The 16,651-nt window shown below is 40.4% G+C and overlaps 4 protein-coding genes across 5 annotated transcripts; all 4 read right to left on the reverse strand.

The window, feature by feature from the left end:
• Positions 1-1,240: 1,240 nt before the first annotated feature.
• LOC6652274 (sialin) lies at positions 1,241-4,184 on the reverse strand. The gene is made up of 6 exons (XM_002074841.4): positions 3,637-4,184; positions 3,086-3,303; positions 2,766-3,011; positions 2,242-2,697; positions 1,808-2,182; positions 1,241-1,749 (listed from the first exon to the last, which is right to left on the reverse strand). Exons 1-6 carry the CDS (start codon positions 3,644-3,646, stop codon positions 1,495-1,497), a joined length of 1,560 nt encoding a protein of 519 aa, XP_002074877.1. The 5' UTR covers positions 3,647-4,184; the 3' UTR covers positions 1,241-1,494.
• Positions 4,185-4,458: 274 nt separating this feature from the next.
• LOC6652180 (putative uncharacterized protein DDB_G0274435) lies at positions 4,459-6,711 on the reverse strand. 2 transcript variants are annotated; one of them, XM_002074840.4, is made up of 3 exons: positions 6,569-6,711; positions 6,205-6,360; positions 4,459-6,152 (listed from the first exon to the last, which is right to left on the reverse strand). In XM_002074840.4, the coding sequence occupies exons 1-3, from the start codon at positions 6,569-6,571 to the stop codon at positions 4,815-4,817; spliced, it is 1,497 nt and encodes a 498-aa protein (XP_002074876.3). In that variant the 5' UTR covers positions 6,572-6,711; the 3' UTR covers positions 4,459-4,814. The 2 variants fall into 2 exon arrangements, with proteins under 2 accessions (XP_002074876.3, XP_023036994.1); XM_023181226.2 differs by lacking the exon at positions 6,569-6,711 and adding an exon at positions 6,423-6,468.
• A 2,585-nt stretch (positions 6,712-9,296) lies between these two features.
• On the reverse strand, positions 9,297-13,428 carry LOC6652179 (structural maintenance of chromosomes protein 2). Its single transcript, XM_002074839.3, has 6 exons — positions 13,171-13,428; positions 12,794-13,105; positions 12,009-12,738; positions 11,515-11,942; positions 10,987-11,450; positions 9,297-10,918 (listed from the first exon to the last, which is right to left on the reverse strand). The coding sequence occupies exons 1-6, from the start codon at positions 13,336-13,338 to the stop codon at positions 9,478-9,480; spliced, it is 3,543 nt and encodes a 1,180-aa protein (XP_002074875.1). The 5' UTR covers positions 13,339-13,428; the 3' UTR covers positions 9,297-9,477.
• A 328-nt stretch (positions 13,429-13,756) lies between these two features.
• On the reverse strand, positions 13,757-15,762 carry LOC6652178 (esterase-6). The gene is made up of 4 exons (XM_002074838.4): positions 15,619-15,762; positions 15,401-15,535; positions 15,124-15,347; positions 13,757-15,063 (listed from the first exon to the last, which is right to left on the reverse strand). Exons 1-4 carry the CDS (start codon positions 15,688-15,690, stop codon positions 13,779-13,781), a joined length of 1,716 nt encoding a protein of 571 aa, XP_002074874.1. The 5' UTR covers positions 15,691-15,762; the 3' UTR covers positions 13,757-13,778.
• Between the last annotated feature and the right edge of the window lie 889 nt (positions 15,763-16,651).

Consider the following 16,651-nt stretch of genomic DNA (forward strand, 5'->3'; position numbering starts at 1 on the left):
TTTGGAATTTATTCCACTCAGTTTTCTTTTAGCTACACTAAATCTAAAAATTATATCTCAAGTCTGCTAGTTTGGTGTACTCTAATTTAACTCATTAGCGACACGAAAAAAGCCGCCAACAGGCTACGAACATAAATGCTTTAGTCATCCCATTTTGATGAACTTTGACAGATTTAGAGACAATTATGTATACTCATTAATTACCAAGAATTAAGAAACTAGAAAGTTTTTTTCGCGTTGAGTACCTACCTATAGATTAATACAAGATTAATACAACTATTTATCAAATCATAGTAGACAAAAATCTAATCGAACACACACTCACTGTACTTTTCATACTACTCACTTAACTGACGGAAAAGAAGGAATCTTCAAAGTTGAAACAATACTGAGAATAATAACGGGGATTTATCAGTTCTTACAAAACTGACTATCGAGAAGCAAAAGTCTCATCGGCACACAAAACTGACCAAGATCATTGATTTTATGAATCATTAACGGAGTGCCCAAACAAAATTTCAGCTATATAATATGTTTGTCTGATCTTGTTAAAGTATCGTATCGTGAAGTTGCAGATATGGTACGGCCATTACAACTCTGGATTCTTTTGCAAAGTCTGCTGATGATAAAAATTGGTGTTGTTGAAATAGCTATACAGACAACTTGCTCACTTTATGTCCTGCCCATGACTAAAAACCTTATGAATTAGCAAGATTTATTGACCTCAATCCGGGTAACACCCAGTTTTGTTATATCTGACATAATGTAACAATTTGTGGCAAAGGTCCAGAAGAAAGTTAATATGTGAGAGACGTTTTAACTAATACTGAAATACACAACATTTTGCTTAATAATATCAAAGGAACTAAATTCTCTACTCAATTACACAACGACATATGTATCAAAAAATTACATATTTGTCGAGGAACTTTGTTTATTCAACCAGACAGATTCCGAAAAATGTTATGTCTGGAACAAGCGCAGGTTGGATTTTCTGTTCCAATCACTCAAAAACTGAGACACTAGCAGATAGGACAAATTCTGTTTCGAAAGGCGTTGGGTTTTCAAATTCTTTTGCTTTAGTTTAGGGCTTCTTTAGTATATAGTTTTAAATCTAATCTGTTGTTAGCGCCACTCTAAATCTAACTCTGAAAATCTTAAAGCTTCCGTAGTTAGTTGTTAAGCACACGCAACATTCATATGATCAAGATGTGACTTATTTTACGCAAGTCAATAAATCTTTCGCTTTTATCAACCATATTTTATTCAGAACATGAAAGTACGGAGGCACACTGGACGACAAACAAAGTCAGTCGCCCCAACAGACACATGGAACCTTAAACCTAATCATAACAAGATTGCTTAAAATCTAGAGAAAAAACTTGTCACTGACTAAAGCCGCAAGCAAATATTTTGCCAGTCTTATCTAAGAAAGACCTGAGCGACACAAAGGCACAGGTAAAATGGAATAATGCCAATAAAAATGACGTGCAATCACTTTTCATCGTTTTCGGGTTTTGTTTTGCTTTCATCATCGACTTCTGTGGTCACATCGGGATCCACATTGAGTGGCTTCTTCTCCTCCGCAAGGGCTTGCAGCTCTTTGAGATTAACATCGGGCAATGTAGTGCAGCAGCCGCTATTCCAGGCTTGAAGAGTCGAGTCCGAGAACAGGACATACAGAATTCCGCTGCCAATTAACATGGCGGCGGTCAGTTGGAATACATGTTTCCAGGCCTCAATAGTTTGCTAGAGATTGAAATTAAATTAAAATATGCTATATGGGACTTATCATATTCCAACATACATTTCCTTGCGTCAGTAGACCCACAATGAAGGGTGAGATAAAGCCCGGCATGCCGCCAATGGCCCCACTTACTCCCAACACTATGCCGGCATAATTTGGAGCGAGATCCACAACTGAGGCCAGTGGACCGGAGGAGACGGCTCCGTGAACCATCGTAGCAACAGTCACCAAAACAATGGCCGCAGTGGAATTGTAGCCAAAATAGGCCAAAGCCAACACCACCAGACCCTTCAGTAGGCAACAAACAGCCGTGGCCAGTTTTCGTACATTGGTGCGACTAACCCGTTCCGTACGCAGCAAGTAATCCGCAAACATTGAAAAGCCATAGGCGAACAACATGCGCATCAAATGTGGAAGCCCAGAAAGGAAGCCGGTCTGCAATTTGCCGTATTTAGATTTCGTATTTTGGTGTACATGGATTCATTGCCACTCACCGCTTTGACATCCCAGTGATGTATGATCCGGAAATAGGTCGGACCATGGGTCATTAGAGTAAAGAGACCCCAGATACCACCCCATTGTGCTACCACATTCATCCAGACAGGTCTCGAGGTGACTATCTCCCGCCAAGGTGTCGGTCCTGGATTAGTATTCTGCACGGATGCTCCAAGTGACTTTTCTATATAACGTCTTTCTGATTCGTCGATGCGAGGATGTTCGGCTGGGCTGTCGAAAACCAAAAACTGCCAGGAAATAAACCAGAAAGTTCCAACAACTCCAGACACATAATAGACACTCTCCCAGCCTATCAAGTCAATGATGTAACCGAAAATGGGATAAAACAAAGCCACGCCCACGGAACTGCCCAAATAAGCACTGACGAATTTACTGCGTTCATTGGGAGGAATCCATTTGGCAGTCATCACATGCATGGAAGGCCAAGCTAAGCCCTAGCAGCAGAAAAGAATGAAATATTTTTAGTGAGTTGGATTATAAAAAGCAAAAATTGAATACTTACCGTCACAAATCCCTGGAAGACCCGTAACCACAATAGATAACTATATCCCAGGTAGGATACAAGAGGTATGATGAAACAACAGAAGATTCCAATGCCATTCGACCAGCCAAAAATCAATTTTGTTCCGTATTTTCTTGCTAAAACTCCACCAGGAATCTGCAAAATCCAGTGGGCCCAGAAAAAGGATCCCAATAAAGCGCCTTGTTGCTTCTCATTCCAGTGGAATCCCTCCTTTTCATACGATATCTGCAAGTGTCAGTTAGTCATATTATTTTTAGTCACTATATAAATTAAATTAATTTGTGAGTCACAACACTCACATGTGCCCAATCCAGAATCCCACGCTCCAATGACAATCTTTCCGGGCGTACAAAGTCCGTTGCATTCGAAGAGCTGGCGAGAGATAGATTCGCAACTGGCGTCGTCTTACCTTTCTCTGCCAACATATCCACAATTGTGATATTCAGATTAATCCGCAACATATAGTTGACAATGAATCCAAAAAATGCCATGTACCATAGCACAGTACGAGCCTTGACTGTGAAATCCAATTTTTTTTTATTAACAAATTTTAGCCTTCGATTAAGAGGAGGGTGAGGGTGATGGGCTCTGAAATTTTCACGTCTAACAATGTCTCTGCTATACACTAACCAAATCAATTACCCCAACCGTTAAGCTTAAATTAGTAGATGTTTCTATGCGGGTTTCTCTCTTTTCTTAATTGTCTTGTGAGCAGAGTATTAAAATCCACAATGATGAAATGCGATCGAAACTGAAGGCGATCTGTGGTTTGTTTGTGTGAATTGAAGATCTTGAGCCAGTTTACAATGTAACATAACTTTTTGTTGCACTTGATGATATTTGCGCGTACCTTCAGCCATTTTTCCTTGTTGTATCTTTCAAATTTAATAACTTAAATTAAACGTTTTTGGGTTTTGTTTGTAGTTGACTCTAGTCTGTGTGTGAGATGCTCAACAGGAGGATCGAGTGTTGAGGAAGATGAGACAATGCGATCGCCACAACGTCCCGTTTTGGGCTTCTCGACTGCCCAGACTAGAATGTCAAAAGCAATCCATTTGGGTATCCAATACGGATGGATACTGTCCGCCCGCTAACCACCCACACCTACACACACGTCACACTCAACTGATAAGCATCTCTCGGGCTTTATGCTGCAGCTCATCTCGTAATCTCTCTCGGTGTTTTACTGCACACGATGGAGGTGCGACGGGTGATACATAGGCATAAGCTCGTACCGACTGACGATCGGGTGTGAACTGCGGAAAAATAAGTTAAATTTGCGAGTTGACAATCTTTGTATTCTTTATGACATGTCGTGTTCCCTGCTTTTGTCTACTCTAGCTACCCACAAGCCTATGTCTAAGTGGTTAGACTTGCTCTAAATATATGAACAAAAGACATTTTAATGACCAAGCCAAGCAAAGTTATAAAAAAATAAGTGAATCGGTCCTAAAGTTAAATGAAAGTTATGAATTTTAACCTTTAGCAATGATTAATTAGCAAATTACTACCGAAGTTTACTTCTATTATACAGATTTTGGGCTGTACTTTTGTATAGATAGAGGAGCCTCAATCTCTATTTCTAGCGGACGACTTCATTTGAAAAATAAAATTCTCGAGCTCAAATAGATTTTACAATTGGATTTTTCATATCATTTGCTGCATATAGATATTTATGTGTGTACGTTTGTGTATATTTCTGGTTGTTGTTTACTATCAATAAATTCAGTTTTTTGTTGCATTCCCAAAAGAACTAAACGTAGAATTTTAAACAATTAAAGTTATTGTTATTGTTGTTTTACATTTTACATGAGGATCGTTGCATGATGGCTCCTACATACGAGAATCTTACGAAAAACAGGAGTAAAGTAAAGTCTAAAGTATAGAAATGTTTAAAACAAATTGTTTGCACACAGTTCCACAGACTGATTGTGAGCTTGGCTAACAGTTGTTGTGCGCATCTGCCGTCGTGGGGGACACATGAGTCGATGATGGGCGATGAGTGGCTTCCCACAGACGGCTTAACACTCATCCGACATTCTCGTAGGACATGGCCGGGCGATCTGTGCTGGGGGCGGAGCCAAATATGGTAGGCGGGTGATGTTGTTGTTGTTGTGCTTGCTGTTGCTGTTGTTGCTGCTGCTGTTGCTGGTGTGGATGTTGTTGTTGCTGGTGGGGATTATGGGCATGGTGTTGTGATTGCTCGTTGCGCAACTGGGCTAAGGGGAACATGATGTTGTGTGCCATTTGCGGATGATGCAGATGCTGTTCATTCGGTGGCGGCGGTGGCGGTTGCTGGTGGGCGGCATGCTGCTGCTGGTGGGCAACCGCTTCCGCGTGTTTCCGTTGATCCTTGTCGACAACGCTCTCCTCGTACTTTTTCGGCAGTTGGAATAGCGGCAACTGTTGGGCGGCATGAAGAGAGACGGCAGAGGATGCAGAAGCACCGGACGTAACGGCAACCCGATCCACTTGAGATTGAGGCGAGGTCTCCTTTTCGCTCTTTTTCTGTAACTGGTACATGCTGTGGGATAGATGGGCTGCCGCCGAGCTGGCGCTGCTAGATCCACTGGAACTTTGCTTTTGCGACGAGGTCGAAGTAGAAGAGGCTGAAGACTTTTCCGCCTTGACAGGAGACTTCTTTTGGTACTTCTTTAAAATTTGCATTAGCTCAGACTTGACATCCAGGCGAATTTCCTCGGGCACACGCTTGATTTCCTCGTATAGAGAGAGCAGGAAGAGTCTATCTGGATCCCGCTGTTTGCGCTTCTTGCTCTTCTTGGGAAAGGCGTCTTGCATGAATTGCAACAGTTTCTCCTCAAACGGAGATTCTCGAGTAAGTGATGCATTGCTGCCATGCTGTCGCCTTAGAAGATGCGGATGCAGGCTACCATGAAATGCGGGATGTTGTGGCATTCCCGAATGCGCCTGGGTCCCACTGCTACCACTGACATGGTCTCCTCCCACCGTTCCATTATGAGACTGCTGCAGTTGACCTTGATAGGACCCACCATTCGAAGAGCCCGGGGCATCGTTTGTCTCTCCATCCTGACCATGATGGTCCTGCCCATGGGACTGGGGATCCTTGGGGTGCTGCATATGCTGCTGCTGTTGCTGCTGGCCTGCAGCAGCTGTCAGAATGGCATCGCAAAAATGTTCCGGCACATAATCAAAGCCAGACATGAAATTCTCTGGCTTAAGCTCTCCATTCATTTCCTCATAAAAATATTCAGTGCCAACGATGTCAATGATGTCGTTATCCTCCTGATTTAACTCAATGCCAGGAGGCGGCGATCCTCCCGAGAGCTGACAACGCTTTAGTTCCGCTAATTTTTTCCTAGTGGTCAGGCGCATGTCTCGCCAGCACTGCAATTAAAAGGATAAATGGATGCTCTCGTCGTTGAAGAGATTAACTCACCTTTTTCCATTGGATTATAGTCTTTTTGGGTCCAATTGTATTTAATGCTGCTTGGATTTTTTCCCAATACCACTCCTTCTCCTTCTTGCCCTCCATGTATTTTGTTTCCCGCAGTAATGTAATGAGCATTTTCTTCTGCGGCTTTGTCACTCGATCCTTAAAGAAACAGATTGAGGGATATTAAAATCATGAACAACATCACAAATGTTGACCTCCACCTTGCCTCAGCTGGAGTCCCAGTGTCTATAATTTTTTTTATCCCACACACACACACAGAGACACAAAACCGCACACACACACATACACACACGTACAACAGACAAGCAAGGGAAAAGCAATTTAATATTGCATTCCTCTTCCTCACCATGGCGAGCTTGGTGAAATATCTACGTCGGCTGGAAATTTTGAAAGGTTGTCCTCCGGACTGGAGCCGCCTATTTCAAGAAGGAAATTTTCGTTTTTTTACAAGAGACTTCAACTTGTTTTAATTTTTCGTGGCCCCTCCAACCACTGATGTCATTTCAGCTTTTTTCCAGCCAGATCTGGCTGTTTTGAAAATTACATTGAGGGAAAAATTTTAAAACAGCGGGCGGCGGGCTTTCTAGCTTTTTTAGCAAATTGAAATATATATTTTTTTAATTTCACTTTTTCTCAATTTGATGATTTTGTGAAAGAAATCAATGCATTGAACATAAAATCCTTAGAAGAAAAAAATCTAAGAGAATGCTGCACGGGTTTTGTAGTTGAGCTGGTCAAACAGTTGAAGCAAAGGTAAATATTTAATTATTTTTATTTAATTGTTATAAATACAATTTTGTCAATTTTAGATTGCCGGACAACTTTAATATATTAAAACAGTTTGATGCTTTTTCTGTTGAAAACATCTTGAAAATCAAAGACAAAAGCATCACTCCGATCCTGGAGTATTTTAATACTCCCAATATTGACCAAATTGAACGTAAGTACTATGAAATTAGGCAAGTACAATGGGAAAATGTCGACGACACGGTTAAGTTCTGGAATGAGGTACTAAAATACCGGGATTCTGGCGGAAACTGCAGATTTCATGAACTGGCTTTAGTTGCTCTTCAAATATTGTCACTGCCTTGGTCGAATGCCGAAGTGGAAAGGGTTTTTAGCCAAGGGAATTTGGTTAAATCCAAAATCCGAAATACGATGAGCGTTGATACGTTAAACGCTATATTAAGCATAAGGTTTATATTTATATATATTTTTAAATTAGAAATTAACTTATCTAAAATTTTAGGTATGGACTGCACCGAGAAAACAAATGCTGTTTTGATTACCAGCTACCGCCCAGCTGTCTAAATAAAATAGTACAGAGCGAATATTATACGAGCGATAAGGAATCTATTGAAAATCTAGTAAAAAATTCAATATTGAAAAATCAGCTTTATTCCGACTTTTTCCCTGAAGATTCTGCTTTTTTTAGCTGTTTTCTTGAGTCGATTCAGCTGTTTTGGCCTAACAAAAAATGACATCACTGCCTCCAACATGGTTGCAACTCGATGGAAGCATCCAACATGCAACAAAAGAGCGCAGTTCATGCAAAAGAGTCCCAAATTTCGAACAAAAGAGTAAAAATCGTGAAAAATAGTACCAACATCAGGTAAAGGAGTCAAACTCCGACCATGGAGTCGAGCAAAAGAGTCGAACTCGAGCAAAGGAGTCAGACTCCGACCATTCAGTCGAGCAAAAGAGTCAGACTCCGACCATCGAGTCGAACATGCAACAAAAGAGTACGTCCGTCGACCAAAGAGAACGACAAGAGATAGAAAGAGCACAAACGTCTCTCAGTAGAGATGGGCAAACCATCGATGGCTCCATCGATAGTATCGATGGAATTTATAAAGTGCGATAGATCGATTTCGATGGCGATGTATCGAAATTGAAGAATAAATTGCACCACAAAAAGTGAATACCCTACGAATACCCTTTCCGAACCACACCGAACCGCATTTGCGAGCAACGTAAGAGTTTTATTATTATACCCTTGCAGAGGGTATTATAAAATTGGTCAGATGTTTGTAACGCACAGAAGGAGACGTTTCCGACCCCATAAAGTATATATATTCTTGATCAGCATGAGAAGCTAAGTCGATATAGCCATGTCCGTCTGTCCGTCTGACCGTCTGTCCGTCGGTGCGTACGCGTTTTACTCAGCCATCTTAAGAGCTATCGGGATGAAATTTTTTTTGGGAGCTTTTTTTTACCCGGGTGAGATAAAGTATGAAAATCTTTGGGATCGGACCACTATATCATATAGCTCTAGAAGAAACATTTTTGCAAAAATTGGAGTATCCCCATGAAATTTACCAATATGATAGTAATAGATATAAAATCTCAGATCCCAAAATTTGAATCTGATCCGATAAATAGAACACAAGTTACAGTCAATATAAATCGGTTCAAACGCTGCCGGCAGCGCTGCTTGCTGCCTACTACTGCCATCATCAAATCAACAGAGCACACGCATACACACACAGACGCAACGCTACATGAACTGTATGTGTATGCGTGCCGTGCTTTGCTTAGAAAATGATGGAAGAAGAAAAACTTGTGGTAAAAAGAGAAATAATATTTTGTTTGTGTATTGATGAATTGAGTTGCAGGGAAAGAAATTTCAAAAAGGAAAAATATTATTGCCAAGTATACTGCAAGGGTATATAAACTTCGGCATAGCCGAAGTTAGCTTCTTTGATATTTTTTAATTTCAAACTCTATCGCGGGTAAGTTTTATTTCTTGTTTTTGTTTATTTCTCCAGTTTTGGCATTCATTTTACATATTATGTAGTATAACTATGGACGATTCGGAAAGTGGGTGTTCTTTTCATTTAGCCAAAAGCAAATACAATACATACATATCAAATCAGTTAATCATCTCATTGGTCATGAAACCGAGTTTCTATGGCCCAACGGTCGTTTTAACTCTTTTATTTTCTAAATCAGCCGAATATTTATCCATTTAAGATAATATTCCTTGAAAGTATTTTGAATTCAATAATTTTAAATTTATCAACACTAATGCGGTTAGTTCAAATTGGGCTGCTAACGGTTATAGATGCGTTAAATATTCTTTTTCGAATTGTTTATTGCCGTATAATTTAAAAACATTGCCATCTTTAACTTAACTTATTCAATCTTCTCAAGTAAGCTGGTATTAAACGATATTTTCCTAGCCATTTTTAAATTTAATAACGTTTAGTTTTTATTAATTTATACATAATACGTATTACCTACATCCTATCTAATCTAGCTTTTATGTGTTGCTGTGTTTATCCGGCTTACTTGTCGCGAAACGCTTGACACACCGTTCTCAAAAAGTGTCCGGAACAGGACATTAGCATGATTGAAAAGGCCGTCCTTGAGAGAAACAATCAAGAATTGTGAGTCAGTGAAATGCTCCTTTAACATGGTGCCAATATTCTGAGTGTGCGACATATCCAGGGCGGCATCGACTTCATCAAGAATGTAAAGTGGAGCTGGAGAAAATTTTAGCATGGCCAATACAAGGGACAAGGCCACCAATGATTTCTGTCCACCCGACAGCTCACCCAAATTATCTTTCCAAACGCCATTAAACCCGACTTTTATCTCTAGGCCGCTTAAAGCACCGTTAGTCATGACAGGATTAAGTCTAGCCTGAGCTCCTGGCAGAAGGGAACTGAAAATGCCACTAAAATTCTTTGTAACCTGAGTCCAGGCACGATTTAGTTGTCCTTGCTCCTCCTCGTCCATTTTTACAATGATATTCTTGATTTTCTCTTTGTCTTTCGCCACAATTTCACGGCGACGCTCGGTCTCTTTAAAATTCTCTTCCTCTCGCTCAAGGATCATAATGGCATTCATGTTGAGGGTACGCTCCATTTTGTCCTTCTTCTCCTGCATTTTGACCAACTTGTTGCCCGCCTCCACAGGATCCTCTTTGCTGTAGTCATAACGCGTATTCTTAACGCCAAAGAAGCTTTTCTCTTCAGGAATCCAGGGATACTTAGCCTCCAGGGCATCCATTCGTTTCTTGGCCTCCTTGGACTCACCGCTGATCTTGTTCTTTTCGTTTTCCCTTTTCTTTATCTCGAGTTCAAGTTCTTGATTCTGCTTAAGCAGTTTTTCCTTCTTAATCAACAAGTTGCGCATTTCCTTGTTCTGGGCATTTAATTGATCCTTCTGAGCCTTTATTGCTCGCTCTAGCTGGGCTACATCCGTGGCAGCACTGGAACTATTCTGTTGCAGGGCCTGCAATTCGGATTTGTATTTCTCGAGGTCTTCCACCATTCCTTTGTGTTGCTCCTTGGCCTTCTCAATAGATTTCTGTAATTCGGTTATTTCAAGCTGTAAAGTCTCAAATTCTTGTTCTCGTTTCTTCCAATTGGTCCGAGATTTGTCTGCTCTCTGTTTGGCTGCTTTCATCTCGGTTGTAGCCGACTTTAACTCGCGCTCTCTATAGCCCTTGGCGTCTGCCAGCTTGCTCTCAATATCCTTAACCTTGATCTGGGAAGTCTTTTGCTTCTCCCGGGATTCCGAGATTTGCTGCTCCAATGCTGTGACCTTCTCTTTCATTTCCTCAATCTCTGCCTGATTCTGCTGAAAAGTGGTCTGAGCCAATCGGCTCTGACACATAGATAGCTCATGTTGTCTCATTTCTAAATTCTCTTTCAGCTTGTTATATGAATGAGCTACTTGTTCGATTGATCTAAAATAGGGAATAATAAACATTTCAATCAAATGACGATATAGTTTAAAATAATAATTGTCAATTACCGCATTTGATGTTCGAGTTGCTGCAATTCATTTGTCTTCTGTTTGTATTCCTTCTCAACTTGCTTAATCGAGTGCAACTCTTCCAATACATTTGCTCCTTTGGGAGCTGCACCACCCGACATAGTACCAAACGGATCTACTATATCTCCTTCCAGTGTGACCGATCGACAATTGATACGAGGATCATAGCTGAGAGCTTTGGCCACTTCGAGATTCTTGCATATTAGAGTGCTGCCAAATACGAATTTCATTACAGGATCAAAGAAATCATCGTACTGGATCAGGTCCAAGGCCCACTGGGCGTTCTCTTTGCCAACTTTCTGTTGGGCATAGTCAATCACACCTTGACTAAGGCAACCTCTTGAGATTTTATTTATGGGAATCATACACACGCGTTTTTGTAGTTTTCCACGCTGCAAAATCTTCTTACTGGTCACATCGTCGTCCGTGACAAAGTGGTAAAGCTGATTAAAAAAAGGATAATCTTAAGTATAAATAAAATTCAATGGATATCTTCGTTTAACTTACCGAACCGCCAGCTGTCATTAACAGAGCCATGGAATTTTTCATGTCCTTTACCTGAAACAGCTTTCCCACCATGCCTCTTACTTTGCGTCTGTTGAAATTCGGTTCGGGATCTTGATATACGAGATCGTACCTTGATGCATCACATCTGTCCAGATTTCTCTTGATTCCTCGCACATCGTCTTGGAGCTGCTGTCGGCGATCCCGCAACTGTTCGAACTGACCGCCTTCATAGTTCACTTCCCCCATTTGACGGTCGAGATGTTGGATTTCCACCTGTAGTTGATCTAGCAGACGCTTGTCCTTTACATAGGCGGCGTCGTTTGTTTGGGTCTCACTTTGTCGTTCCTTCAGAAGCGTCCTCGTATGACGCAGTTCCATTTCAGAGGTTTTAATCGTTGTCTGTGCCTCGCTAAACTGCTCCTTGGCCACTAGGTATATAGAAAATAAATTTGTTTTTAGGGATGCATTATCCAAATGTGGTTTCGTTTTCTTACCCATCAACTGCTCTTGAAGTGTCGAAGCTTGGCCATCTTCATTGGTGGACAAGCCCTGGGACACGGCTTCCAATTTCGCCTTGGCATCTTCGTAAGCCTTAGAGTCCTTTGCATCGGCATCTTTAAGGCCTTGAAACTCCTCATTCACCTGGGCCATAGTAGCTTCTTTTTTTTGCAAGGCCCGCTCATCATCGGCTATGCTTTTGCTAGCTAAATGGATTTTTTTCTCTTCCTGCTGTATAGTACCCTGGGCGGCTTTCAAACTACCAGATGCTGTGGCCTCCAAAGCTCGCTTTGCTGTTAGTTCCGCCTCCAAGCCTTTGATGCTGCCACCCATTTGATCATCTATCTGCTGTTGCATCTCCTGCACCGAAGCATCGATTGTCCCTATTTCTTCAAGGTTCTTTGAAAGCGTCGACTGGCAATTGGATATTTTCGTTTCAATCTTCTGTGCACTTGCCTCTACAGACTGAAGGGCATCCAGTTGCTTTAAATACTTGGCGGATATGTGAATTCTTATGAGAAACTCAATATCCCGACATGTCTTCTGGTATTCCTGATAAGCGGTCCGCTCTTGCCTAAGTTTGACCAACTTGGGTAAGATCTCCTCGTCCAGCAACGCTGTTGTTTCCCGTACCTTTCCCTCCTTTTTCTCTATCAGATTTTTCGTAGCATCTCTTTTGGTCTTATAAATACTGGTACCAGCTGCTTCCTCTACCATAGATAGAACCTGATGAAAAAATTATATTTAATAATATTCTATTTAAAACATACTCTTTACTCACCTCCTTGGGTTTCATGTTAAGAACTTGTTGAATTTTTCCCTGCATAATAAGGAAATTCGGATTGTTTACATTTAGTTGAATGGAGCAAAAGAAATCTTGGACTTTTTTGTTTTGAACCAACTTTCCATTAATGAGAAACTTATTTTTTCCATTCACTACTACTTGTCGAGCTACTGAAATGTCGCGACATTTTTCATATCCTTGGGGGCATTGGGCAGGATTGGAATTATCAAAAACAATTGTCACAGTAGCTTTAGAGATGCCTGCCTGACCATTTTTATACACCAAATCCTGCAAAGCTGAGGCTCGAACCTAGAAAACCGAAAAGGACATTAAGAATGTTGTTTCAATGAGTACCAAGAATAAAACGGGCTTACATTTTGTAAATTGCTAATGCCCAGCACAAAGCATATTGCATCCAAAATGTTGGATTTCCCGGAACCATTCAATCCTGTAATGGCCGTGAATTCACGATCAAATCCTTCGATCTCTGTTCGCTTGCCATACGACTTGAAGCCATCCAGAATAAGCTTCTTCACATACATTTTGTACTAATTCAAAACTACATGAAATATTAACAATTTTAATGCCGCCAAATACTGATGCTGATGCTGACGCCAAAACAATAGTGTTGACAAATTGACAAAATTATCGATAGCACTATCGATTGTAATGCAGTGTTGATTGATTTTGTCAATTAATTTTTATTATATTTGTTATGTAAATATAAACTAATTATATACTATATCAATAGTTAAGTTTTTACTTATTTATAGATTTAGAAAAAGCATTTTTCTCTATTTACTGTTTCACGGACTTTCTGGATAATTTCTTTTACTTGTAATATCAACATTTTTTGCAGTGTATTTTTTCGATAGCATGCCAGTGCTGGTAACCCCCATTGACGCTAAGGGAAACGGCTTTTTTGTTTTAAATTTTTTTTAAAGTGAACACTTTTGGACGTCTATATCTATACTTAATTTATTTAAAGCTTCGCTTTTAAACTCTCACAACACTTTGTGTTGTAGCGCTTATACATAGTGCGCCAGAATTCCATTCGCTCTGCATCTGGATTCCGTTCCATTCTGCACTCTTTGTCGATCAACATAAAATCTAGTTGAAAAGATTCACCTTGTTCAGGCTTTTGCACTGGCTTCCAATCCTCTGATGGCTTTCCGTACCGGGCAAAGTTCGCCCACAGATTACATAGATTTCGCGACACAGTCAAGTCAGCTGGCTCGTATGGTGTCTGGTCTCCATACATTTGAAAAATATAAGAAATATCATCGGCATGTGCTACTCCACGCAAATGATCATTTTGAAAGACCTTTTTGTACAGATTACGTCCGCCCACATAATCCAGGCGATAGAAGTAAAGTGGGGATTGGGTCTGACAAGCGACGTGAATCTCAGCTGCATGCTGCATGTCCTTGGTAAAGTGGTAGTCCGAGAATAGATCCACTAGATTATCGAGACGGTCTTCGGTTACATTTTGACCATTGAAATAGAAATCACGTATATCGGCGGTTACTGCTACAATCTCGGGATCGTTGGGATCGTTAATAAGGTTTCGTGGAACGAGACGGGCCAAATCTTTTTCAAAAACATCCAATTTTTTTTTGGCTGCCGTCACCATGGCCATTCCCTCGCCAGAATTGTATCCCATTATCATGGGCAGAGATCCTAACGTCTCCCTTTGATGCAACAAATCCAAAATATCCTGGTCTATAAAACTGTCAGGAGAATGGGACGGTTCCACCACCGGCTTAAAAGTAAATGGTAGATGACGACGTCGCTCATCGGATGTCAAAACTGACATTGTATTAGCTCCGATCCTCAGGGGAGTAACTTTCTCAGATTGCAGGAACTTAAGAAGCTTCTTTGAGTCGTTTACAACATTCTGCTCTGCTCCCAATAGCTCGGCCAGCCGACGGGTCTTATACTCTGGTTGGTTTTGGAAAACCCATTCCATATTGCCTGTTCCACTCTGCATAATGGCCTTGTGAAATAATTTGTTGGCATGTTTGGTATATGCATGAAGATGAACCGACGCTGCTCCAGCACTTTCGCCAAACAACGTAACATTCTGCGGGTCTCCATTGAAATTGGCTATATTTTGATTAATCCATTGCAGAGCTAAGCGCTGATCCTTAAGTCCTGCATTTCCAAAGATGCCCTCCTCGGGCAAACTAAGAAAACCCAAGGCACCCAGCCGATAGTTTAGTGTAACGACTACGACACCCTGCTCCATAAGATGCACTGGAAAGTGGCTGAAAGATTGCACATATTTAATCTCTTAATTATAATTTACAGTTATTAAGGCAACTTACAAGTCTCTATTTCCATTGCCAAAGAAAAATCCGCCACCATGAACCCACACCATAACTGGCAATGGCGAATTCGAATGTGTCGATTTCGGTTTGAACACATTAAGGAACAGACAGTTCTCGGATCCTGCTACCTCAAGGGTGAAAGGATCCTTCTGAGGGGATACATCGCCATGCTTGCTGCAATCCAATTCATGCTGCTGGAAACGCTCTAAAGGCACTGGACTCTGAAATGTTAAATTTTTTATCCTAGGGTCAAAGGTTATTCTAAATAACTTACTCGAAATCTTAGCTCGCCAACTGGCGGTTCAGCGTATGGCACACCCAGGAAACTTTCGTACTCCAATCCGTTGGGCATCCTGTGTTGTTCACCAACCACAATGCCCTGCTTAACAGGCACTTTCACCTTGGAGACCTGTCGCAACACATACAAATACATACATACAATCATATATTATTTTTTGTATATTGTAAACAATTATTACATTTTTAACTCACTTTCATGCTGCTGTAGGATCTTAAATAATTCCTGCCACAACTTCTGACCTGCAATATCACGCTGGCCAACATTGCGAGATTAGCCAATCTTATCGACTCTCTGTTCTAATGCAATTACACGCCAACTAATACCAAAAACCTGATTGAATGTGATGGACTTTGGAAGCGGCAGCTAACAGCTGATTCGCGATTAACCCTACAGTGGCGGTTCCCACGATAGTCCAGCACAGAAATTACAAGTAATTAGTTAAAATAACAGTAAACCTAAGAGGGATTATTCTGGTTTTCGTTAATTTTTTAATTAAAAACATGAATAATTTCTAATAACAGACCGAGATATATACCAACATTCTCGTCTATGCCTAAAGAACGCACTTTTACCATAATTAAAAATTCATGATTTTTATCCAATTGATCGAATCGATTACAGAATAAATTAAGCATTTGTTTTTTTTATCGTTTTAATTATTAAAATGTATTAGAAGCACTTATAGGGCAAAGAAGCGGAGCAACTGCCACTACAAGAGAGGAACACAAGGGCCCACTTCACGAAAGATGCTACCATTCACGTTTTCCTGTGCATTTTTTTCGTTTTAAATTCAAACTCGTTGGTCAAAAAAGATTGAAATGCATTTTAGATCCGATGTTTATACTATTGATTGAACTCGCACAAATTCCTATGTATCTTTTGGGGCGATATAATGCGACAATTAAGATATTTTAGGATTCGAAAAGCTTCATGAATGTGCTGTCACTAAATCCATTTGGTCAATCTGAAAAAAATAGGTATACCATTATCAATCGATTAGGTTCAAATCATGCGTAAGAAAAAATAATGTAAAATTAAATCTACTTGATTTCACACGAGCACAAGATGGAAATCAGTTATACATTTCCGATATACATTTCAAGAGTTTGGTTTAATCCCAATGATTTAAGGTGCTGTTTTACTACCGCATTCTCGAAAATCAAAAAATATAAAAGTTTAAGATTTTATGTTTTTAAATTGAAAAATTAAAATTATAAAGAATAA

Source organism: Drosophila willistoni (genome assembly GCF_018902025.1).
Source record: "Drosophila willistoni isolate 14030-0811.24 chromosome 2L unlocalized genomic scaffold, UCI_dwil_1.1 Seg168, whole genome shotgun sequence".
Classification (NCBI taxonomy): Eukaryota; Metazoa; Arthropoda; class Insecta; order Diptera; family Drosophilidae; genus Drosophila; species Drosophila willistoni.

Coding starts and splice junctions, on each gene's coding strand:
- LOC6652274 (XM_002074841.4), bottom strand. Junction 2,183..2,241: donor ATCACTGGGATGTCAAAGCG/GTGAGTGGCAAT, acceptor GGCAAATTGCAG/ACCGGCTTCCTTTCTGGGCT. Junction 1,750..1,807: donor GTCTACTGACGCAAGGAAAT/GTATGTTGGAAT, acceptor TTCAATCTCTAG/CAAACTATTGAGGCCTGGAA.
- LOC6652178 (XM_002074838.4), bottom strand. CDS start 15,690: ATGTTGGCCAGCGTGATATTGCAGGTCAGAAGTTGTGGCAGGAATTAT. Junction 15,536..15,618: donor GATCCTACAGCAGCATGAAA/GTGAGTTAAAAA, acceptor GTGTTGCGACAG/GTCTCCAAGGTGAAAGTGCC. Junction 15,064..15,123: donor GGCAATGGAAATAGAGACTT/GTAAGTTGCCTT, acceptor GCAATCTTTCAG/CCACTTTCCAGTGCATCTTA.
- LOC6652179 (XM_002074839.3), bottom strand. CDS start 13,338: ATGTATGTGAAGAAGCTTATTCTGGATGGCTTCAAGTCGTATGGCAAG. Junction 12,739..12,793: donor TTAACATGAAACCCAAGGAG/GTGAGTAAAGAG, acceptor TTTTTTCATCAG/GTTCTATCTATGGTAGAGGA. Junction 10,919..10,986: donor CAACTCGAACATCAAATGCG/GTAATTGACAAT, acceptor TCCCTATTTTAG/ATCAATCGAACAAGTAGCTC.
- LOC6652180 (XM_002074840.4), bottom strand. Junction 6,153..6,204: donor CTATAATCCAATGGAAAAAG/GTGAGTTAATCT, acceptor TTTTAATTGCAG/TGCTGGCGAGACATGCGCCT.